Below are 26730 nucleotides of genomic sequence, written 5' to 3' on the forward strand. Positions count from 1 at the left end.
GTATGGTGCTGGGGGAGGGGTGAAACAGGCACTCCCTTGGCTGCCCCAGCTGGTGTCTCTGTAGGTCTTGTGCACCCTGTAGGTCAAGTTCATTGGCTTTGAGCCCAGCACAGCATCAGTACTTGGCCGGAATTACAGTCCCTGTGGTCCTAAGTTTATTTAGATCCCCAGAGCACTTTAGTCCATGGTAGTGGAATGGATGATTCCCCTCTGGCTAAGGCTGGTCTAAATGCTCCGTCTGTGGGCACTGGCTGAATTCTGCCCTGTGTTGCTTTTCACTGTGACAGGCGACATTGAGCTCCAATGCAAAGTCCCACAATCACTGTGCTCTCCCTCCCCCAAGCGTACAACATTCTCTCTCTGTGTCATGCAGCTGCTGCAGGAGATGGGAAGTTGTGTCAGCAATTCAAGACTGTCTTTCCTAGCCTCTCCAGGGCTTATTTTCCTTATATAATGTTAAAACCACTATAATTGCTCACCTGATTTTTTTGTTTTTATGAAGGTGCTTCCTTGTGTAGACAGTTGTTCTATTTGGTGTTCCTGCAGAGGGGGAGATTTCTGGAGGGTTCTCTGGCCATCTTGCTCCACCTCACCTTCTAAATCTTTTATTGTTTAAAATAGAAGTGTTGTTACTTTTAACTTTACAGATGAAATTACAGACTCTCTAGGTTAATAAGTGCTGGAGCCAGAAATTGAACCTGAATATTTTTAACTTCTAAATCTAGTAGTCAAATTCATATTTTAAACTACTTTTGTTACATGATCAGTTGTTTGTGTAAATTTATACCATCTATACTTAAGAAAGAAAACAACCATTTGATGACAACAAGACAAAGAAAATAGGATGACAGTTTCCTTGAACTCATCTGCACTTGTTCAAGTCGTAGAGAGTTATTTGCAAAATATCTCATGTAGAGTTTATTAATCTTCCAGTTCTGTGTAATGTCCCCCAATTTTTTATTTCTTATAGCACTTTGCTTGAATCTCTTCTTGGAAATTAAACTATCTAAAACCTAGTGTTTTCACCTACAAAATGAGACTAGTAACTCCTACTTGCAAGTAATGGTTAGAGAAAAATAAGTAAGATGCTGCCTGGCACATTGCATGGAAACATAGCATGTTCTCAAAATAAAAAGTGCTAGTCAGTATCCCTGCCCAATTTGCATGTCCCTTCATGGACTCCTATTTGTGCAGTTGCCTTAGTTTCTTCCAATCTAAGGGTCAACAAACTGTAGCTCATGAGCCACATCCAGCCTACTTCCTCTTTCTGTAAACACAGTTTGGTGGGAGCCCAATCACGCCCATTCTTTTACATACTGCCATGACTGCCTCCACATTACAACAGCAGAGTAGAAGAGTTTCAACAGAGTTCTGTTGGCCCATAAAGCCTAGAAAATTTGCTATCTAGTACATATTTTACAGAAAAAGTTTTATAACCTCCCCTTTCAAGCTGTAAGCTTCTCAAGGAATGACTTTGTGCATGATTCATTCATTCTCCTGTAGCACTCAGCACAAGTTCTTACAAGTGGCCAAGGAACATTTCTTAAGTTGCTTTAATTTCAGGAGTCAGCATCATGGAAAACAACTATGACATTTTTTGCTTCATTCCTTCAGTGGATTTCACTACTTCCAAAAATAGCTTATATTCTTGTAAGTTCATACATGCCTTATGTGTCAGTGGAATAATTTTGACTTATGCATTTGGTCAAATAAGATTGCTACCGTTTTTAAGGGCTTGCTACGTGCAAACATCACTATTATTCAGTTGTTAGAATAAACCTAGATGCTAGGAATCATTATTCCAGTTTTCTAACAAAGTAACTGTTTGGATAAGTTAAATAACACATTCCAAATGGCAAAACTATGTTTCAAAGCCAAGTCACTACTGATATTTTACCTACTGTATACTTTATAGCCTTAATTAATAGATATTTTGTGTATCTGTTTCTCTATAATGGAGAAATAGCTGTGGTGTTTTTCAATGGATAGACTGATTTTCTCAATAATACTTTGTTCCTGTTCACAGTTCTGGGCTTAGCATGACAAGAAAAGCAAACCCATATTCATCCATTCTTAGTTTCTATCTATAATCTAGTTTCCTTCATAGTACTTATTACTATTAATAATTATGTTACTCATCTGGTTGTCTACATGTTTTCTTCCTGTCTCCCTTACTAGACAATCAACTCCATAAGAGCAAAACAATGTTGTCTAGTCACCATTGTATCCTCCGCACATAGTATGATGTTTGTCACATACTAAGAACTTAGTAAATTTGCATTGGATGACTAAATTGAATAAATGAAACTGTTTGGCATCTATACTTATCACAAGTCTCTTGTTCTTTTGAATCAATACAACAATTCTATTTAGTCAACTTAAAACTGAACATAATCTGCAACGTTGTCCATTTTGCATAGTCCTGACCTTTGCTGTATTGCAACCCTGGTGTTTCCACTGTGTGACTACTCTCTCTTAAGGGGCTTGGATCAATATCAGACTTCTCTGGGCACCACCCCTGAGTAACCTCACCAGTAACTCTGATTAGCTCATTCTTTTCTTTTATCCATCACTTTTATATGATTTGGTTGGGTTTTTGTCTTCTTATTTCTTGGGTTTTTGTCCACATGTTTCATATTTGTCTGATCCATTTCTGAAATTAGATTTTAATTGATTTTCTTTGTCCTATAGAGACTAGTCATTGTTTTTTTCTTGCTATTGGAGACTATTTCAAGTAACATATGTCTTTTTTTTTTCTGAATGCCAGCTTGCAGTTAAATGAAATATGTGTTGAGGAAAACATAACATCACTTGTTAAACAGCACATCCCTGATGCCAAATTATCAGCCAAAAGCGAAGGAAAACTTGTATATACATTACCCTTAGAAAGGACAAATAAATTTCCAGGTAATGTACACGAACACTGTGAAATAAAATATGTAAATAATAGTCATCATGATAATCATAATTATTATTACAACTAACATTTATCGAGGTCTTATAGTATGCTCAGGTATTGAAACATAATCAAAAGAATAGTACAATAACTGTATTATTTTCTGTATAGTAGGAAATAATATTATATTCTAATAGTTTTATTGTAATGCCTGGGTGCTTTAGAAAGCTTCTTTTAGTCCTTCCTCCCTTGTAGTGTGTAATATAATATTCTGATATTCATAAATGTACACAAACACAAATAGTTGAAAACCTCTGGCTTACACACTATATTAAACAACCCTGTGATGTGGCTATCTCTCTTGGCGAGACTTTTGCAATAACTTTGTGTTTTTCAGGCTAATGCATAAAAGTTTACTAGTTACGTTTGTTGTTCAGGGAATCTATTCCTTGACAATAGGCACTAGGAGGGCCTGCATTAGTGGTTGAAACCATTAACCTTGTTCTATGTGTGGCTAAGAAAGACATATACATTTCCCCACAAAGTCATTCAAATACACATTTTATGGTGACAGCACAATCATTCCTTAAAATCATCAGGTAAAGTGTTAAGTACATTCTAATTAGCAGTTTTTAACAGTAATTATAATTTAAAGAAAATTTGTAAACGTTTGAAGTAGAATGATGAATGACGCATAATACTCACTAGCAATTGCTTACTTATTTCCTACCTTTCCGTATGTGATATTCTAGTCAAAACAAAAAGCTTTTTAACTTATCCTTTTGCCCAAGCAGGAGCTCCAGATGAAGCCTCAGGACTTCTGTAATCACCCTAGCATTAGAATTGGGTTTTTATTTAAGCTTAATTTAACCACTATAATTCAAATCCATGTGGGCAGGAGCATTGTTCATTGCTTCATGAACAATGACTGACGCATAAGTTTATTTTGGTGAATGAACTAAAGAATGAATAGATATAAAATTGCTAGAGGGAATAATCACTATCACAATTCCAGGAAAATTCCCTGATTCAATTTCACATTCTCTGCCTATTAGATCTCGTGAATTTTTTCTTCCATTGTTAGAAGCAGAATACTTTTAAATTGTTTATATTCTATGTCCTTCCTTTAACAAGTATTTTCTGAACTACAGAAGATGCTGCACCATCCAACTAATTCTCAAAAAATTAATTCCTTTCCTTTTGTCAGTTATAGCATAAATGGCTCCCATTTATATCTGTTCTCTAGAAGAGACTCTTCAATTAATTAGGCTTAGAGTTGAAAAATCCGAAGTTTCATAATTAACTAAATTTTAAAAGCAAGTCAGAAGAAACTAAGATCAAATTTTAATAGACATGCAAATGAACATAAATTAATATTTGATAATAAGAAAGTAATATTTGGGTTGTAATACAGGATGTAAAATAGAAAATAATATATAGAATTTGCAGAATAAGGTTATCTATTATGAGATGTTAATTTTCAAATATCTTTGACATATCACAAGTATAATTTCATATATTTGTGCTTATTAGTTTGAAAAATTGTCTTCAGTTCATTTGTGAGTCTTGTTTTAATTCACTGTTGTGTGTGTATTCTTTAGAACTTTACAAGGATCTCGATAGCTATCCTGACCTAGGAATTGAGAATTATGGTGTTTCCATGACAACTTTAAATGAAGTATTCCTGAAACTAGAAGGAAAATCAACAATTAATGAATCGGGTAAATAAAATGCATGAATATTATTATGTAAAAGTATTCACAATACCCAGTGCAGCATATATTTCAAGAACACACTGTTCCAAAGATGTGATTACAAAATGTGGGGTTCATGATGAAGGCTTTCCTTAGACAAGCTTGTGTAAAAATAAAACGCATCCCTGTCAACATTGCCTTGTAGTTAAAAATTACATCCAAGGCTCACTGCACTCATTGTATCCCTGGGCTTCCAAGAGCAATTTCAGATAAAACATTTATTCTAAATAGTTAGTTAATATAAAACATGAACCCCCAGATCTATAACACTTAAGAACCCCAAACAATACTTTAAAAATGAAACTATTAAATTTCTGTACACCAGTGATAAACAATAAAATCTGAATTAAACATATTGTACTGTTCCACAGATCTCAGATTCTCTGGTGTCAGGTTTTTTATTCTTTTTTTTTCTTTATGTTAGAAATTGGACAATATCTATCTACCTATTTTCAAAGTCACAAATAACTTACTCTCTTATGTTCAGACCGTTTTGAAGCCGAACCTAATAAACTCTCTATTTCTGATAATGTACTTTTCCATTCTAACATTTTGTAGTTTCAGTTTCTCTACTATTTCTCATCTGCTCCTAATATTGTCCAAATTTTCCAGTAGATCTTATAACATATTTATCGTAGTTATTTTTAAATTCATGTATTTTAATTCTAACATGTGGACCATGTGACTGATGACCCTTATCAGAAACTGACTTTTTCCTCTTCCCTATGGATTATATTTCCTTGCTTCTTCATATGTCTTGAAATTGTATTTTATCATGGGCATTACTGTCACAAAACAGGAGCACTGAGGTAAACAATGCCCAGAAAATGGCATGAATCTTACTCTGTCCACATCCATGCTGATGTGGATGGCAGAACTGATCTAATTTGTATTTGCAGGCCTCTGGGCTTTTGCACAGGTTTTATTAGATTCAGCTCACTCCCAGCTTCGAGTGTTTTAAAGGTAGAATCAGGTCTTTCCCTTAGACATGATTTTGAATTATAGCACTGGAAAAATTCTATATATTTCTCTATAGCCCCACTATCAAATACCTCAATAACAGGATTAATCTCACTGATTTTCAGCCTGCCATCACTTTTCGTTTATTTGTTAGTATTTCTTTATTATTTATTTGTATATATCTCTCCACTCTCTCATTCAGTGACTGGCCCCTAGTGGACTAATGTATTACACAAAAGGAAGCACCCAAAAACGCTGATGACGTCTTGCTCAAGACGCTGTGCAGCTTTTTGTGTCTCTCTCTGTTTTTCTCAGTATCTGCCCCCAGCTACTGGTGTACTGTTTCTATGCACTTAGGAAGGGCTCCATGAATAAAAGTTGGTAGATGGTGTAAACTCGTTTTGTGGCTAAGGTGCCACATGATTCTAGTCAGTTATATCAGCTCACATATAACCACAGAGTTTGTGTAATCTGGGCTGCTTTCTCTTAACCTACCTTTGGGGGTTTTCTCCTTTTTCCTTTTTCTGCCGTGCTCCTAAAGATGAAAGCTTCCACAGGAATCTTTTCCCCCTAGAAATGTTTTCTTCCTCTGTACCTGTTAGGTATTTTTTAGCTTTCTTTGTGCTCTAGCCTATCTGATGGATTAAAAATAACTAATATTTTTTCCCTTGGTAAGACCAGATGGCAGTCTCTTACAACTAATGAGAAACAGAATATCCCTGAATTATTCTTTTAATCTACTTTTGACCACTATTTTAAGATCCTTACATCTTCCTTCACATGTGTTGTTGTATCCTGCCGTTGTACTTATACATTTTTGGGTATGTGCTTTTTGAGGTTTGATATCAGGCTTATTTTTGCATTATACAATGGACGTCATCCTGGGTATCCAGAGATTATAGAGAATACACAAAAGAATGCAGTCTCAGAAACTGTGAATAGTTTTGAAATCTCTGCAGTAACAACAATTTATAGCTAACTCTCAGCTTATAGCTTGTCACTTACAGTTTACTCCCAGTTCAGAGCATGTCAATTTGTAGCTTAATTGAACGTGTGAGATAGTTGTTTCCTTTACTAAATTTCCAAGTCATTCCTAAGCACTGTGATAACCTTAACTATTCATCTTGATCTCTGTAATATATTGTCTGTATCCAAATTACCTAAGGTCTCCTTTCTATCCCTTTGTTCAGGAAATAAATATTTCATCTATTTCTCTATTTTAAGGCAGTAATCAGCAAAACCACATCATACCTATAGTAATGCAGAACAGTCTAATCGTGATATATACCCTTAACAGAGCAAATCCCTTTTGTAAGCTCAATAAAGTTCATATGAGTTGCTTATTTTATGTTTTGCAGACATTGCTACTTTGGGAGAAGTACAAGTGGAAAAAGCTGGCGACACTGAAAAGCTTGTTGAATTGGAGCAAGTCCTCTCTTCACTTAACAAGATGAGAAAGACAATAGGTGGTGTGGCTCTCTGGCGACAGCAATTATGTGCAATTGCAAGAGTTCGCTTGTTAAAGTTAAAGCATGAAAGAAAAGCTCTTTTAGTACTGTAGGTATCAGAGTTGCCACAGGCTTTTTTTTTTTTTAACTCATTGCATTAAAAAGAAAATCCGAGGTATAAAGGCAAGAGAAAAAACACAAAAATATGAGAATAGATTTTTGCATCTACAAAACTGGAGAAAGTATAATACCCAGTTTAGTCAATGGTCCTAGTAGTTACCTATTAGGAGACTGGTGGGTGGAATTTGTAATCTTTTAGAGACATTTGTAGAAAAAAAGTTGAAGTAATGTAAGTTTTCCTGTAATGTTTTCTCTCTCAAATTCTCCACTCTTGTACGTGACAGATGCATTGGACTATTTCTCCCAGTATCTATATGCCAGTGCCCTACGTTAGCCATTAGCTAACCATATAGCATCTGACTCTTCTCTGGGTACCCTGACTGTTTCATTGTCATCCTATAGACCCTTCCCTACATGCCCTTTCTTCGCTTCAGCCCTCTTTAGTGAAAGTGGTTCATTCTCCTTATCTGCTGTGTAGAATAGGCACCATCCCTGCTCCCAAGAAGCACATCACCTCCCATTAGCACTCTGGTGCCCATGGTACCTTGACTGTCAATCAATACTTTGTCTTTGAATACTCTAAGCAATAAAAGATACAAGACATGGCACATAATTGAATTTCAACAAATACTTGCCAAACAAATAAATAATGAAAGTTCATTGAGAAATTATGACAAAAAGATTTGCATGATTTAAGAAAAATCTTTCATATGAATCTGCCAGCAGTGTATGGAAAGTCTAGAGAGAGTGAAAAGTGGAAGAATGCCAGCCATTTGGCAAGATTTCAGACAAGATGTAATTAAAAATTGAGAATAGAGAAAGGTTCCAAAGTAAAAAATATGACTGTATAGTAAGATTTTTAAATTTATTCTAAGTGGGAAATATAGGAGAATAAGCAGTAGAAAGTGATTTTGAAATTTGAGATTGGATACTAAAGAAATCATGTGTCCACTAACAAAAACAGGAATTATGAGGAGTGGATATGAATAAAATTGGGAGTAAAGCACTGATGATGAATTAGGCAGCAGAAAGGGAAAGCATCACAGTGGAAGCACAGGAGCAAGGTAGAATCTTGACATATAAAGGACAAATATTGCATGAAATTTTATGGAATATCCAATGGCCAAAACGCAACAGGGGAAATGAACAAAGGACAAATGTATGGTTTATCATCTCCAATTTGGAGGTAGTGAAAGGACAAACTACTCAAGAAATGTGACAGATAATTATGTGTTTAATTTTTATAATTTCTTTATCCCATTACATTATAAACTGCTCAGACATTATTAGATTAGGAAATGACATTGCATTCATGTTGGCAATTTTCTTTTGTGTAGGTTATTAATTCTAATAGTTGGATTTTGCCCTTTTCTGGTGGAGTATATTATGATGAAAATGTATCAAAACAGTTATACTTTGGAACTTTCTCCTCATTTGTACTTCCTTGCTCCTGGACAACAACCACATGACCCTCTCACTCAATTACTGATCATCAATAAAACAGGTAAGGTGGTCAATACTTGATCTCCAAATACATTTACTGTTCAGAGCAATACTTAGAAAACATAATCATGAGAAAGGAAATAGCTTTCCACTTATTCAGTATGTGTTAAAAAACAATTTATGAAACTTGAAGATAATAAATACAGGTCACAAAAGAAGCAGGAACTGGGGGAGTATTTTCTTTTCTTTTCTTTTTCTTTTTTTTTGAGATGGAGTTTCACTCTTGTTGCCCAGGCTGGTGTGCAATGGCATGATCTCAGTTCACCGCAACCTGCGCCTTCTGGGTTCAAGCGATTCTCCTGCCTCAGCCTCTTGGGTAGCTGGGATTACAGGCGTGTGTGACCACACCCAGCTAATTTTGTATTTTTAGTATTGATGGGGTTTCTCCATGTTGGTCAGGCTGGTCTCAAACTCCTGACCTCAGGTGATCCGCCCACCTCGGCCTCCCAAAGTGGAAAGTATTTTCTAAAGGAGAAACATTATCTGATAGCAACTTGCAAAATGAAAGCATTCGTACCAAAAAAGCATTTTAACAGGTTAATTGGGATTTGATTAACATGCCATATAATTTACCCATTTAAATGTACAATTCCATGGTTTTTAGTGTATTCACAGAATTGTGAAACCATCTCTACAATCCGTTTTAGAATATTTTCATCACCCCAGAAAGAAACCCGATATCGAATAGCAATTACCCCCATGTAGTCCTTCCTCACAGTCCTAGGCAATCACAAATTTACTTTCTATCTCTATTGATTTGTCTACTCTGAACATGTAATATCAATGGACTCATACAATATGTGATATTTGGTGACTGACTTCTTTCACTTAGCATGTTTTCAAAGTTTATCTATGTTGTAGCATTTATCTATGTATCAATACTTCCTTTTTATTGTTCAGTAATATTCTATTCTATGGTTATACTACAATTTATTTATCATTCATCAGCAGATGGATATTTTTTACCAATAATTGGATATTATGAAAAATGCTGCTATAAATGTTCATGTACACGTTTTTGTTTGAACGTGTGTTTTCATTTCCCTGGGGTGTAATCATAAAAGTAGAATTGTTGGGTCATCTGATAACTTGTTCAGAGTTTGAAGGACCTTCCAAACTGTTTTTCAAAGTGACTGCACCACTTTATATTCATACCAGCAATTTTTGAGGATTCCACTTTCTACATATGTTTGCCAACATTTTTTTTGTTTGTTTTTTCTTTACATGCATCATAGTGTATGTCAAGTGGTATCTTGTGATTTTGATTTGTATTTTGCTAATGGCCAGTAATGTTGAGCATCTTTTCATGTGATAACGATCCATTGTACATCTTCTCTGTAAAAATATCTATTTTCTTTGCCCATTTTTAAAATGGATTGTCTTTTTTATTGGGTTCTAAATGTTAATTATATAGTCTAAATAAAATTATCTTATCAGATACAGTAGGTCTTCATTACCCAGATTCTGTATCTAAGAATTTTTCTCTTCACTAAAATTTATTGGTAACCCCCAAATACATATCTGTTGTACTTTCATGATATTTACAGATATGTTCAAAGAAGTGAACATTTTTAGCCAACTGATGTACACATTTTCAACAAAGATTGAACAAAATGACACTGCCTTCTTGTTTTAGCTTTCATACTATAAACAAATGCCTTTTTTTGAAGTCTAATTCATTCTACATTTTTCACATTTTTGTGTGTGTTTTTGTGGTGATTTTGCTGTTTAAAATGATACAAAGCATAGTGCTGAAGTGTCATCTAATGTTTCTAAATGGAAGAAGGCTGTGACATGTCTTTTTCTAGTTTTTTTTAGTGTTTTCATTATGAACAGATGTTGAATTTGTCAAATGTTTTCTCTGTGTTTACTGAGATGATCATGTGACTTTTATATCATATTATTTTCAGATATTAAACCAACCTTGTATTTATAGGATAAATTCTACTTGGTCACGGTGCATAATCCTTTCCATTTTCTGCTGGATGTGGTTTTCTAGGGTTTTATTGATAATGTTTTGTTTTTCTATTCATAAGGGATATGGTTCTGTAGTTTTATTCTATGGTAATGTCTTTAAAGATCAGGGTAATACTTGCTGCATATAATAAGTTGGCAAATATTCCCTGAACTTTCTTTTTTTTTTTTTTTTTGACACTTTGTGAAAGATTGACAATTCTTCTTTATTAGGTAGAAATGTACTAGTGTAGCTATCTGGGTGAGAGATTTTATTTATGGGAAGTTTTGTTATTAGTAATTCAATCTTAATTGTTACAAGTCTCTTTACATTTTATATTTCTTCTTGTATCAGTTTGATAGTTTCTATCTTGCTAGGAATTTTTCCATTATACTGTATTATCTAATTTGTTGTTATCCAAACATATTCCATTTTAATCCTTTTTATCTATAAGATTGGTATTTATACCCTCTTTTTGTTCTTGATCTTAGTAATTTTCATTTTATTTTACTTTTTCTTGGTCATCCTAGGTAAGGGTTCATCAATTTTATTGATGCTTTCGAAGAACCAACTTCTAGCTTAATTGTCTCTATTGGTTTTCTATTGTTTACGTCACTCATTTCCAAACCAATATTCTTTGTTTCCTTTCTTTCTGTTTGCCTTGTATTTATCTTGTTCCTCTCTTTTCAGTGTCTTAACACAAAAGTTTCACTTACTGTTGATATTTTTCCTCTTTTATTTAACATAGGTGTTTACAGCTATAAACTTCCCTCTAAGCTCTGCTTTCACTGCATAGCATAAGCTTTGGTGCATTATGTTTTAATTTGTATTTATCTTAAAATATTTTCTAACTTCCCTTGTGATTTCTTTTCTGACTCATTGGTTATTTAGGAGCAGACTTTTTAGTTTCCAGAAATGTGTGATTTTCTAAGTTTTTGTTGTTGAATTTTAAATTCCTCCCCTGTGGTCAGAGATCATAGTTTATAAAATTTCAACCTTTTTCAGAGCATTGAGGCTTATTTGATGTCCTTGCCTATAGCTCATCTTGGAGAATATTCCTTGTGCACTTGAGAAGAATGTGCATTCTGCTGTTGGGTGAAAATTTTTCTATTTCACTCTTCAGTGCTATTTTGTATTTTGAGTCTCTGTTAAAAGTGTGTATATGTTTATAAATGTTGTAACTTCCTGCTGTTTTAACCTTGTTTTGACCCTTTTATCATTATAAAATATCTCTTATTATTTCAAGTAACATTTTTTATCTATCTTGTCTGATATTAGAAGAGCCACTCCGGTTTTCTTATGGTCTTGTTTTGCATGATGTACTGTTCCACCTTCTGCTTTCCATCTATTTGTATTCACCATTTAATTTTATCAGTGAAATTTAATATGTGTCCCCTATAAATTTAGTTTAATTTAATATGTGTCTCCTATAAACAGTATATAGTTGAATAGTGCTTTTAAATACAATCTGCCAATCTGTGCCTTTTGAGTGTATTATTTATCATATTCACCTACTTTTACCAACAATGTAATATTTGTATCTGCCAGTTTTTGTTTGTTTTCTGAATGTCTCATGTCATTTTTGTTCCTCTATTTCTTCTTTACTGTTTTCTTTTACACTGAGTATTTTCTAGTTTAATGATTTAATTATTTTAATAATTTTTTTGGTATATTTTTGAATTATGTTCTTAGTGGTTGTTTTTGGGCTTAGTATATACATCTTAATTTATTTTAATCTGCTTAAAGTTTACACAAATTTAAGATTAATGTTACAAAGTCTACAAGTACACACTTGCTCTCCTTTCTTCTCTCAGCTTCTTTAAAAGATATGACATCATATAAAGTAATGATTGTACCAATGTGTTGCTGGTTTTAAAATATATAGATGTAATATGTGTAATAATAACATCAAAATGTGGAATAGTGAATACAGCCATATAAAATGAAAGAGTTAAAATTATTTGCCATTTCTGGTTCTCTTTATTTGTTCCTGTGAATTTATATTATCATTTTATGTGATTTCCTTACTCCAATACAGCTAGGCTTCCACCTGCCTCCTTTGTGCCATTTTTTTCAAATATTTTACGTGTCTATATTTTATAGCCTTGATAATAAAATTATATACATAATGCATTATACAATTGCTTTTAAAATGAGTTAATACAAGAGAGAGAAAACCATGCATTTATACTACCAATTAAAAGTGCAGAGTTGTTTTGTTGATCCTCTTGGCCTTTTCACTTGGATTCAAATTGCCATCTGGGGTTATTTGCTTTCAGTTTTAAGTCTTTCTTATAAGGCAAGTCTTTGTAAAAAAAAGTTCTATTATATCTTCATCTTTTTATTATTTATTATTTTTATTTTTATAGATTAGGAGTATAAAAGTACAGTTTTGCTACATGGATATATTGTGTAGTGGTGATGTCTGGGCTTTTAGCATAACCATCACTCAAATAGTGTACATCATATGTATTACTGCCATCATCTTTGAAAGCCAGTTTTGCTAAATATAAGATGGTTGGCTGAATTTTTTTCAGCACTTTGAATATGTCATTTTCCTGTGTTGTGGCTTCTTTTGTTTCTGATGAAATATCAGCTGGGTTCTTATTGGTATTTCCTTATACATCATTAAGGAAACATTCTCTTTGCCTTTGTCTTCACCATTTTTACTCTGATGGATCTGGGTTTGGATCTCTTTTCATATATTCTACTTCGAGTTTGTTGAAATTCTCAGATGTACAAAGTTTTCAATCAAGTCGGTAAGTTTTCAATCATTATTTCTTCAATGGTTCTTTTCCTCTTCCTTTATCTTGCTTCTCTTCTTCTGGTACTTCCATGCATGTGAAATAGTGTGATTAATAATGTCCTACATTTTTCTTAGATTGTGGGATTTTTTTGTTATTATTCTTCAGATTGCACAATCACATTTAATCTATCTTCAGGTTTGCTAATTCTTTCTGCTGATAATTCAAATCTACTGTTGAGCTCCTCCAATGAATTTTTCATTTCAATAATTGTACTTTCAACTCCAGAATTTCTATTTGGCTCTTTATTATTTAAAAAAACTTTTTATTGGTATAATGTATTTGAAGAGACCTTGTCATCATACCTTTCTTTACTTTTCTAAACATGTTTTCTTTTGGTTCTTTGAGCATACTTACAATAGCTACCTTGTAGTCTGTTTTTTATATTTGTTACCTGGGCCTACCAAAGGCAGTTCTTGTTGCTTACTTTTCTTTCCTGTTTAAGGGTGACACTTTCTTATTTTTTAAGATGTCTCATAGTTTTGGTTGAAAACTGGACATTTAAAATAATACTTTGTAACAACTTTGGATAATGTCTTGAAGCTTGTTATTATTATTTGCTCATTTCCCCTGCTTTATACAACTCTGATGCCATTCTTGAGAGACATAAGTTTGCCAAGTGCATTGTTCTCCTGAGATGGCAATAGATTTGGCAGACCTTTCTTTGACTCTTTCCCTGATCTCTCCATTAAACTAGCTAACTCTACGGGTATCACATTCAGTTGTTAGTCACCACCAGTAGCAAGCTGATTGGTCGGTTGTTTTCAAAAATGCCCATATGCACAAATTGCTCCACAGTTTAATCCAATTACAGTAATTCCCTCTCATCTGAAACATTACAAGATCCCTAATAGATGCCTGAAACCATAGATAGTACCAAACCTAATAGCCATCAATGAGAACACATTTCTGTTCATGTTTTTTGTCCACAAATTTATTGCCTTTTCCATCTTAACTAAGCACTTATCATGTACTGTGGCCATAACTTTTACAGTCTGAGGTGCAACAGCAAGACTAGCATGAGTTTCTTTTTTCTTCTTCACAATTCACAGAAGAGATTTGCTAAGATCTAAGCAACCTCAGCATACAATATTTTTTCCTTTCCTTATTAAGTCAACACCTTTCACCTTTTCACTTAAAGGAATCAATATATGGCTTCTCTTTGACATATCCAAATTGCCAGCATTACTCCTCTTGTGCTTTGGGGCCACTATTAAGTACAATAAGGGTTACTTAAACACAAGCACTGTGATGTTTTGATAGTTGATCTGATAACTGAGGTGGCTACTAAGCGACTAATGAGTAGGTAGCAAAGGGCTGATTCATATCTTACACAGGACAGAGTGGACAATATGAAATTTCATCAAGCTGCTCAGAATGGCATGCAATTTAAAACTTACACATTGTTTTTCTTCTGGAATTTTTCATTTTGTATTTTAGAACTTCAGTGGACTAAAAGTAACTAAAACAGTGGAAAGTGAAACCATGGATAAGGGAGCACTAATATAAATATGGTCTTGTTTGTAGGAAAAGTCTTTGAGGCCAGTTGTTGAGGTTTGTCCTTGCCACAGAAGGGCTCTTCTTAACGGTTTTGCTGCTCTCTCTAGTAAACTTTAAGCTGATGTATAGTGAATTGCAATCTCCTGTCAGTTACTTACTAGCAAAATCTTGATGGTTTTTAGTGCACTCTTTACGCCTGAACCTCCCCAAACTCTGTTCCAGCTAAAGTCAGTTTCCTTAGGGAGAGTTTCAGCACATACTATTCTTATGACTTGCCTCTGCTCCTGAAACAAGAATCTCACTGTTGCTTCAGATTTGGAAGCATGGATCATGCCTGATTCTCTTGGTGTGGAGCCCCTGTTTTATGAGCAGGGTACTTGGCGGGGTTGGTAGCCTCCGGTCTTCTCCGCTTGCCTCTCCTGTCATGGAAACTCTGCCCTACACATGAGATGGGACAAGGATGATTGTGCCTCGGTGTTTTTGGCCCCTTATACCTACAGGAGAGCTTCTACCTAGGATCAGGGACTGGGTGGAGGAAGAGACCTCCAGATCTCTTAACCACTCTTGCCTGGTATTGATCTTCTGTAACACAGTTGTGGGGAAATGAGAAAAGTTGACGGGCAGCCCCTCCCAGGAAGATAGTGTAGCCCTGAACTGGGCTTGGGGAAGAAGGATCCCCAGTTCTTGGCTACACCCTTTTAGAGTGAAGCTTCTATTAGACAGATCTGGGAAAGAAGTGGGGAGTGGAGGGATCAGGTGGTGACTTAAATGCCACAGTTTCATAGTGTTTTTACTTAGATTTAGTAGATTTTATTAAATATATGTGTCATCATTTTCTGTATGCTCTTAGAACAATTTTAAAAGATTTTGATTTGTTGGTTTTTAAGGAATTTTGTAAGTTACGATTGTTTTTCTGGGGAGAAGGTCTACAGAGCTACTCACATTGCTAGTCTATGTGTTGTCTTCCTGTGTCAAGAAAATTTTGAAAATTAATCTAGCAGTAATAAAGTGAGTTTTAGCAAATTTGGTGGTTAATCAATAGAAGTTATCTGTATCATTAAAGGTATCATTATCATTAATAATGATAATGATACAGATACAAAGTTTTCTGTATCATTAAATGATACAGAAGTTATCTGTATCATTCTTGGTTATGGCCATTCATTGTAAGATTCTAAAAAGAAATCCATGTTGAAAGACATTTGGCACTAAAAAAGTCTTTTACATTAATAGTAATCATAAGCAAATAAAAATATGAAGTACAATTTAAAAAATCAAAAAAAACATGAAGTAATTCCATGAGAAATAAATAGATATTTTAATTCACATTAACAAGCATGTGGAAAATATCCTGACAGTCCACATTACTGCATCACATAATAACATTAATTGTAATCTGACTACACAACTTGACATTAATTTTTTTAGTTTTGTGATATCTAACATCTTTACACATTAGGGGCAAGCATTGATGACTTTATACATTCTTTGGAACACCAGAAGATAGCTTTAGAAGTGGATGCATTTGGAACTAGAAATGGCACAGATGACCCATCTTATAATGGAGCCATCACAGTGTGTGGTAATGAAAAGGTATGCAGGTCTCTAATAATCTTTCTGAAAAAATGTGAAAAGCTAACATAATATCAATATACCCAGGCCTCCAACTTCAGAAATATTGAAAAAGTGAAAAACAAATACTGTCTTCATTTATTACTTAGTGAATTGTATTCACTGGCATAAATAATTCATGTATCAATCATTGTCTACTGGCACGAACTATTAGCAAAATGTATACTATAGAATACCTACTGTCAAGTCCATATTTAAGTTCAAAAAATTTTATATTTCCTCTCAAGGATTTTATAATACATATATTCCAAAACTTCTGTTTTGTTCTTAAGCAATAAACACTGAACATATGATTATAGCAAGATATCTGGTGTCCTAAATGTCAGATACATGATTTTGTTTTACTATATACATGTTTTGATTTACTTATAGTGTATGCTTTTACTTATACAGTGTTTGGCCCTTTATTTTGATTATTTGACACCATATAAAATGTAATATCTTAAATTTAAATATGGAATTTTGACTTTTTTAGAAAACAAAATGAAGATATATGAGAACTTGTATCCTTATTTGTTATATTTTAGAATTACAGCTTTTCGTTAGCATGCAATGCCAAAAGATTGAATTGCTTCCCAGTTCTTATGGATGTTGTTAGTAACGGGCTACTTGGAATGGTTAAACCATCAGTACATATCCACACTGAAAGAGGTACATTTTTGGGGGTAAGTATATACAATCTCACAATTCCTGACTCTCTTCTGTCAGGAATCTCCCAGATCACCTGTTTAAATGCTGGAATCTTGTCTTTATTGAGTAAACCACTGCATAATAAATTAACATTTGGACTCATTGTAATTCTGTGACTTTGGAAAATCAATACGTTTTCAGAGCCTTATTTTTTTAAAGTAAAATAAAGCTAACAAAACATTTTTCAAAGAGAATATGAAGCAATAAAAATGAAATCATACAGCAGTGTGACAGCACAAGAATAATGAACAAATGAAACAGGAGAAAGGAAGGAAGAAGTGAACAAATGAATGAAGGAAAGAATGAAGGAAGGAACGAAGGAAGAAGGGCTTTATTATTACTTATAGAAATTTTACAAAAGAAATTCAAGACAAAGTTCAGGCTAGAACTGCAGACTGTCTACATTAGAATTACTGCAGATTCTTGTCAAAAATATTAATTCCCCTGCCCTATTCCAGACCAATCAAACACTTTATAGAGATGGTAAGAGGATGGAATTTATTTTTAAACAACAGGCCAAGTGATTGGAATATATATAGCCCTTTAAGTTTAGAACCAGAATACCTATCACAGTTTGTAATGATTCCTTTTTAATTATTGTATATATATATTTCTCCCTATCAGAGAGTTCTTTACGCACAAAGATCATGTGTTTTTAACACTATATAAATACCTTGTACCCAGGAAAAAACTTGCAACACGATAAACGTGAAACAACTTAATTGTTAAGTACACAAGTCAGTGTTAGGGTCATCAAATTATCTACATCCCACTCCAGGGTTTTATGATAATATATATGGCTAATAACCATGTACTCCTGTATACATAAAATAGACCACATATCTGTCATTCTTTTACATTTACTTTTAGAGGCAGGGTTTCGCTCTGCCACCCAGCTGAAGTGCAGTGGTGGGATGATAGCTCACTGTAACCTCGAACTCCTGGGCTCAAGAGATCCTCCCATGTTGGCCTCCCAAAGTGCTGGGATTACAGGTGTGAGTCGCTGCACCCAGCTGCCATTATTATTTTTGTATGTTTCAGCAAGATCTTCAGTTACCTTCTCACACCATATTTCACTGTGTGCTCAGGAGGTAAAACTTCCTTTAATTAAGAATGTGCAAGAAATTTTATCATTAAAGTAAAAGATTTTAGTCACCCATCAAGTATGAATTAATTTTGGAATATATGCTATGGTTCATTTAATTAACGTTTTGTGACTGTGAAGACCTTTTAATTTTCTGGTTTCTGAGAGCAGTATACATAACTGGGCAAATTGACTCAGACTTCTATCTATCAAGATATCCTGTTCAACTAGAATGAATTAGATACCATTAATTATTGGAGCTAATAATGAACGAATTAGCTCAGCTGACTCTGTATCTATGTGCCCGATATATTCACTTTAACCAATATCCCCAGCAACTCATTTCATTCTCTATTGTACTTTACCTGCTCATTGCCCCCAAACTCAGAGTTTCCTGGAGTTTCAGAACTTGCTTCTATCCTCCCCAAAATCAATAGATTGGCCACTAAGTACTGAACTCAGGGCATTCTGGAAGCATCCCGACAATAAGCTGGAACCTTAGCAAGTGGCTTTCTGGTGACCAAGCTGAAGACCACCAGGATCTGGTTATAACTTTTTTCAGTAGTGTATTTAATCAAACAAGCAACTATGTGAATCATGAAAACAACATGGGACTGGTTTTCAAGACAGTTTGTGTGATCTTTTATCCTTAAAGATTGTTACGAACAGGAGCAACAACAGATGGAACTAGGGAAAGGTTTTCTTGGTGCTTTTGCTCTCCCTTCTAGTACTTCATCTCTACTTTTGAATCCTCAACCAATATTTATCTGGTCTCATGATGTACCTAAAAAACTCACTTATTATCACTGTACCCATAAAATGTCAGGTATTTTTTGAGTCAAGCTGTGACATTTGAGATAAAGATCAGTTAAGAAATTGAACGTAACTGTGAATTATAATTTGTCATTTAGCATCAAAATAAATTTTAGAATCATAAGGCAAGAAAAGAGAAAAATCTTGCTCTTATTATTCTCCAAATGTTATCAGTGCATTCATCTTCTTCAATCACTTATCTATAAATTTGAGTATAAAGCCAAGATTTAAGTGTCAAAACTGGAAGGATAATGAGAGAGTCTGGGAATCTCAGAAGGGACCTAAGGCAGAATTATGTAAGCTTAGTCTAAAATGTCTTCATTCAATTCATTGTATCCTTTGCATTTTCAGAATGGACAGAGCTATCCACTCGGATTCCTGGTATTTATCGTGTTCTGGCTGGTTTTAACATCGAGTTGCCCACCTTACATTGCCATGAGCAGCATTGATGATTATAAGGTAATAATGAGTAATTGCAACTTCCATTATTTTGCATAATCAGAAGCTGAAGGTAATTTTACGGGAGTTTTCATAAGAAAACTTATACATGCTTAATTGAACAGCCAATTCAGACATAAATTCTAAGTTATAAAAATAAAAGAAAGTTTTGTAAATTGAAATATATAGATAAATAAGTGATAGAGAATTATTCTGAACTTTATTTGGATATGCCAACAAACTAGAATAGACAAAATCACTTTGAAAAAAAAAGCAAAGTTGGAAAATATGCTTCTGATTTCAAGGCTCACTACAAATTTTTAGTAATTAAGAATGTGTTGTATTAAGAATAATTATGTAGATATTTGAAATGAAATAGACATTTCAGAAATAAACCCACACATATATCAATTGATTTTCAATAAAATTACGAAATAATTTAAATGGGGGTAAGATTAGACTTTTCAACAAATTATGGTGGAACAAGTTGGTATCATTCCGAAAAAAAAAAAATTTCTTAACATCCATCACACCATGCACAAAATTAATTTGAAATGAATCACAGATCTTACCATAGGTGATATTTTTCAGATAGGGAAGAAGAAGCTTATGTAATTAAAAAAAAGATAACTTGAACTTCATCAAAGTTAAAAGCTTCTGCTCTTTGTAAAACACCAATAAAAAACAAAAGGCCGCTGAGCTCGGTGGCTCACGCATGTAATCCCAGCACGTTGGGAAGCTGACGTGGGCAGATCATTTGAGATCATGAGTTCAACACCAGCCTGACTAACAAGGTGAAACTCCGTATCTACTAAGAATACAAAAGTTAGCTGGGTGTGGTGGTATGTGCCTGTGATCCCAGCTACGTGGGAGGCTGAGGCAGGAGAATTGCTTGAACCCAGGAGGGAGAGGATGCAGCGAGCTGAGATTGCGCCATTGCACTCCAGCCTGGGTAATAAGAGTGCAACTCCGTCTCAAAAAAAATTAAATAAAAGGCAAGCCACAGACTGGGAGAAAAATATTCACAATACTTACATATGTGACAAAGATTTGTATCAAGAATATGTAAAGAACTCTCATACCTCTGTAATAGAGGATAACCTAAGTTTTAAAATGGACAAAGTATTTGAATATATGCTGTACCAAAGAAGATGTACAAATGGAAAATACTCCCATGAAAAGATTGTTAATATCATGAGTAATCAGGAAAATAACCTCAATGAAATAGCTCTACACACTCAATAAAACTAATAATGTTAGAATGACTATCAATATCAAGAGTTTATGAGGATGTGGAGAAACCAGAACTCCCATGCACTGGGTGGGAATGTAAATTGTACAATCACGTTGCAGACTAATTTGGCTGTTTCTTATAAAGTTAAAAAATACTTATTGTTATGACATAGCAATTCTTCTCCTAAGTATTTACTCAGAAGAAAATATCTTTCCAGTTAAACACTTGAACATTAATGTTCTGAACGGCATTAGTTATAATAGCCAACAACTTGAAACGACCCAAGTGTCCCCCCAAACAGTGAATTGATAAACAAATTCTGATTTAGCCATACAATGGAATACTACTCAGCAATATAACAGACGAACAACTAATAAATACACCAACACAGGTGAATCTCAGAACCATTACACTGAGGGAATGATAACCACAAATGATTAGGTAATTTTAATTCAGATGATTTAATTTATATAAAATTCTTAGAAAGGTAAAATTAATCTAAGTGACATAAGGCAGTCTCAGGATGTTTTGAGGGGGGGCGTCACTTGTAATCAGTGGTAAAGGCTATGGACCGCAAAGTATCATGGGAAACTTCAGAGGGTGTTCCACGCCTTACCTGTGATTGTGGTACAGGAACATATGCATTCATCAGACCTCATTCAACTATATACGTAATATGGGTACTTTTTCTTGTTTGAGAATTATACCTCAAAAAATTAATTAAAAAGATTGTTGAAATTAAAGGAAATGATGTTTTCGGAAATGTGAGAACTTGAAAAGATAAGGAGAGAATTTCAATATGGAACTGACAACCTACAAATTTTTATTTACAGACACTTTTTCATTAATCCAAATGAATCTATAATGTGTCTACAAATTACATGAGAATCTTGTTTAAAAGATGATTCTGATTCGGTAGTTCTGCAGTGGAACCAGATTTTGAGTTGCAATCACAGGCGGTCAATTTATGTGATTAATCAACACAGGCCAACTTGCATTGGCTTTACTTACAGGTTTCAAAAAAATGTCCTTTAACACTCAATTTTTGTGACTTTATGAAAAAAGCCCATGAAACCTCGTATAAGCATTTCTACTGTGTCATCTTCATCTGTTTCATTTTTTCTTTCTCTCTATTGCCCACAAAAAGAGTGTGCGATTTATGTGATGTTCCATTTCCAGGTGGAACATGCAGGAATCTCAAGAAATTCTTTTTAGTAGTGTGACATAACTAACATAATCCAAACTTTAAAACTTCCTCCACAGGAAACATGAACACTTTCTTTGGCTTTTGTGAGGCCACAATTTCTCCATGTTTATCCTAAGACTATCCATTGTTTGTCTCCTTTGGAGATTCTTATTCCTCTATATAATCTCTAAATTTCTGAAATCCTGATATTGGCCCTTGGCTGTCTTCTCATGTTAGATGCTATTCTGTGTTAGGCAAGCCCATCTAGCTCCATGACTTCAAATCCCCTCTACCAGCTGGTCATCCCCAGATCTGACTCTATCCCAGATCTATAATTGTATCTAATTTGATCTATAATTGTATCTAATTTGACCTCCAATGTTGATACAAATCCCTTCTCAGCATTTCCACTATAGGCAACACAGATGTCTCAAGCTTTGTGCCTCCAAACCTGAACTGAATGTATAGCTACTTTAACATATTTCCTCCTTCCTACTTTATCCATAAATAGTGGCACCACGTGCTCAGTCATTTCTAAAGATCCAAAAATCATCCTTCATTCTTCTCTCACCTCCACTCATGTGTTGAGTCAATCATCAATTCCTTACCAATTCAACTACCTGCATAGACCTGTGTCTGATGTTGGGAGGCTCTGATATGAATCTTTAGGTCAAATTATGTCTCAGGCAGAAACATCATTTAGCTCATCAAAGCCCATCAATAAGTGAATTTAAGTATTTTTTTTAATTTCACAACTATTAGAATAGTTTAATGTATAAACATATTGATTATACTGACATTTATAAATGTATTTATATTTATGTACACACACATAAATATTTGAATGAGTGATAAATATATGAATGTGGACTATGGCAGAACAACCCAATTTCTTTTATTCCAATTAAAGGATAAAGCAATTATATATGTGTGTGTGTATGTCTATGTATATGTATATGTATATATACATATACATATGTACTTCGAATCACTGTGATGAGAAGTTAGTTGTTTAGAGGAATAAACTGTCTTTCCCACTCACCCCTACCCCCTTGTAAGTCATAAAATCACTGTTTTGTTTGCCGCAGTGTTCATGCCTTGATTATTCTAAGGTCTTTATTTACATATTTCTACCAGGTGTGTGATGAACGTCAGTGTAGTTCATTAAGGCAGCAGACTGGTTATTTACGTTTGTAACTACCCACATCCCTTAGTCCAGATTACATTTGTAGCCATAATCTAGAATTGTTACAAATAAAGATTTTGCTGGAATAGTTCCTTGCATAATCCACATTTTCTTAAGCAGCAAACTTTGTATCTTTGCTGTCTCCTAATTAGAACAGAGCTCGGTCCCAGCTACGGATTTCGGGACTCTTCCCTTCTGCTTACTGGTTTGGGCAGGCGCTGGTGGATGTTCCCCTGTACTTCTTGATGTTCATTTTTATATATTTAATGAGCTACGTTTTAGAGTTCGAAGAAATATTTCTAACTGTAATTCATATTATTCAAGTAAGTGACAATACTCAAGTAAGTGAAATATTCACAATATCATTGTGTGACTTAATTTGAAAATTTGAAATATTTCCATCAATATTTATATGGTCATAAATTAAAGAACTGTAAAACCCTGGGCTATGACAATGTTTTGGATCTAAATGTTTTCCTTGATTGCATTTGTATTTAACTAAGCTTCACATTCCTGTTGATTTTAGATCCCATGTGCTGTTGGTTATTCCTTTTCCCTTATCTTCATGACATATGTGATTTCGTTCATCTTTCACAAAGGGAGAAAAAATAGTGGCATTTGGTCATTTTGTTTCTATATTGTAAGTATGTTTCTTGTGGATGTATACTGTATATATTCAATATATAATTCTGAGCTAATCATTTAAATTTTACCCTCTGTAGGATGATAATGTTATGGTCTAAAATATTTTACATTTGCTTTATATATGGATTATTTTCCAAATCTGCACCTTTTTTCATCCTTGTCTTTCTTTAAAGTAGCCAAATTATTTCTGGAACTATAAAATACTGAGCTAGAAGGAAACCTGTAAACCATCTATATCTACTTTTTACTGAAAAAGAAATAAGCACCAAAACCCTCATAAACACAAGATTACAAATTCTGTTACTGACATGGTTAAAACTAGAAACTACTTCAACAAACTCCCTACCGAGAATTAATTTTGTAAAGCCATCTTTCTTTTGTCTAAATTAGGAGGAAAAATTTGTATGATTTAAGAGTATGTATTCTAATCCTATGATTTCAGGATGGCAAAAGTAAATTATTAATTCAATAAATAACTGTTGACATCTGCAGTATGTCCAGGTTAAGATTGATAATGGGAGAAAAGATATTAAACAGACAGTTTTAACCCTGAAAGAGCTCTCAAAAGATAAACAGATAAGTGATCAGCCACTTATTAAAACAGAGTCATGAGTTATTTTCCATCTTAAGAGTCTATTATACAACTGAATAAAGAGGTCTATGAAAAAACGGATAAGGGAGAGATTCATTTATGAAAATGAAAGCAGAGATTTCTTATAAAAGGTGAAATCTGAAAAAGAGTAAGATTTCAGCCGAGAGAAGTATGAGGTGTGAATAGAAATAATGAACAGAAACCTAGAAGGTAAAAAGCTCAAGCTGATCCTAGGAACTGGTAATAATCTTGTCTAGATAGGGACAAAAAACAAGGTGCAGAATGGCCATGGTCCTAGTTATGGCAAAAAATAAAATTATGGCTGCCTTTAGATAATGTGCTCAAGAATTTATTCTATGGGCTATGGGATGCCGTAAAAGCTTATAGTGCAGAACATAAATAGGATAGAGATAAACTTGGAGGAAGAATACTTTGATAGCCATAAAGATGATGGTTTGGAAGACAGAGAAATTAGAAGTACAAAAACTTTCAAGAAGTCATTGCAGTGTTTTAGAAGGTAAAATGTGAGGGCTTCCAGTATACCTATCACTTTCTCTTATCCCTGAATTTTGTATTTTAGTACTTCTGCTTAAGCCATTCCATGTTGTTAAATGCTTTTATTTTCCCATTGGTATAGTTACCAAAGCTCTCCTATTCTTGTTGTTTTATTCCTGTTAGATATCAGTTTCAATTTTATTCTTTGTTTTTTGCTTATCTACTTTTATTTTTTAAAGTTTATGTACTTTAATTAAAATATCATATTTATTGGTGCTGGGTGTACATTGGAAGGCCTAGGTCAGTGGATCACTTGAGCCCAGGAGTTAGAGATCAGCCTGGGCAACATGGTGAATCCCCATCTCTACTAAAAATACAGAAATGTTAGCTGAGCATGTTGGTGCACACCTGTAGTCCCAGCTATCTGAAAATCTGAGGGAAGACTATCACTTGAACCCAGGAGTTTAAGGCTGCAATGAGCCATGATCACGCTACTGCACTTCTGCCTGGGTGACAAAGCAAGACTCCATCGCAAAAAAACAGAGAAAAAAAAAATCTATATTTCGAATCCTAGATTTATCAAGTAATACCTCATTCATGAAACCCTAGGCCAAAGGAATTTGGCTAAGTCACTAAAATAAACTGTTAATGAAGATATACCGATTTCAGCTTAGTTTGTGAGGTTGGAGTTGAAATTAGTCATATCTTCAAGATAAGCCATCTCAATTTGGAACTTACATTGAAATTCAGAGTGATTAACATTTATATTTACTCTTTTTTTAGATCACTTTATTCTCTGTGGCTGGATTTACATTCAGTATCTTTGAAATTGAAATTCCATTTCTCTTCACCTTTTTAGTACCACCTTCCACAATGGTTGGCTGTTTGTTCTTATCTTATCATGTAAGTAATGACACAGTCTGTCCCAGTGCCCTGAAACTCATGACCAATTGTGAAGCTTTGCCCAGTGTGGAAGGTGTACTACAACATGTTTAATATGCGTGGGGTCAAAGATTTCCACCTCATGGAATCCAACTGATTTTCTCCCAGATAAGACAATATGTTCTAGCTGACTTGTGATGGAAAATCTGGTCCTGGTTAATATATTGGGAGGAAGGGTAAGGGGTGGTGGGAAATAGAGCAGTCCTTCTACTCATTTGGGGCCTTATTCCTTCCTGGATATGCTCGGCTTTAGAAGGAAGAAAATGAAATGTTCCTGATCTTCGGGATTTCAGAGTTCTAAAGAAGCACCCAATATAAACAAAGTCCTTTTTTTCTGGCTGACTGATACCTATACTCCTGCAAAAGGAAGGAAGTTATAGTACATGAGTGAAGAGGTATCTATGGGAAGGGGAAAGGAAGAGAAAGGGCCCCACAGAGAGAAACAATGGGCACAGGCAGGTGTGAAGTTCCATGTGAGAAGAATGGAATAAACACTGTCTCTCACTGTTTGGGGATGTTAGCAAGGATCTCCGCCAGGTGATTGGTAATTAATAAATCCTATTGCTTCAAATAAAAGCTCATCGACCTTGGGAGGAAGGAAGACAGCCCCTTGCTGTACACTTTAGAAAGGGCACTTAGGTGATATCATGGTCAAATATTAGTAGGGCTGTTTAGGGCCAATTCACATATATGTGGACAAAATTCAGGAAACAAAAAACTTCCTGTTTAACAATTGTCTTTTCTTTTGCAGCTCTTCTTATCTCCTTCCTTTGGTGGAGAGCCAAAGAATGTACAGGCAGTTCTGGTGTTCCTAATTGTAAGAACACAGTCTTCTTTAAAAATTATTGCTTTTT

General features: G+C 34.3%; 1 protein-coding gene across 1 annotated transcript in view; it reads left to right on the forward strand.

The window, feature by feature from the left end:
* LOC105718188 (ABC-type organic anion transporter ABCA8) overlaps nt 1–26730 on the forward strand; it is an 89864-nt gene that overhangs the window by 46559 nt on the left and 16575 nt on the right. The window contains exons 17-27 of the mRNA XM_021670883.2: nt 2768–2907; nt 4498–4617; nt 6969–7167; nt 8516–8682; nt 16399–16532; nt 17099–17236; nt 19510–19617; nt 23355–23525; nt 23729–23842; nt 25718–25837; nt 26628–26693. Of these exons, the coding sequence (XP_021526558.2) occupies nt 2768–2907; nt 4498–4617; nt 6969–7167; nt 8516–8682; nt 16399–16532; nt 17099–17236; nt 19510–19617; nt 23355–23525; nt 23729–23842; nt 25718–25837; nt 26628–26693 (1477 nt within the window). The remainder of the gene's footprint in view (nt 1–2767; nt 2908–4497; nt 4618–6968; nt 7168–8515; nt 8683–16398; nt 16533–17098; nt 17237–19509; nt 19618–23354; nt 23526–23728; nt 23843–25717; nt 25838–26627; nt 26694–26730) is intronic.

The sequence above is a fragment of the Aotus nancymaae genome, unplaced genomic scaffold, assembly GCF_030222135.1.
Source record: "Aotus nancymaae isolate 86718 unplaced genomic scaffold, 86718_ANA_hifiasm-v0.15.2.pri h1tg000089l, whole genome shotgun sequence".
NCBI lineage: Eukaryota > Metazoa > Chordata > Mammalia > Primates > Aotidae > Aotus > Aotus nancymaae.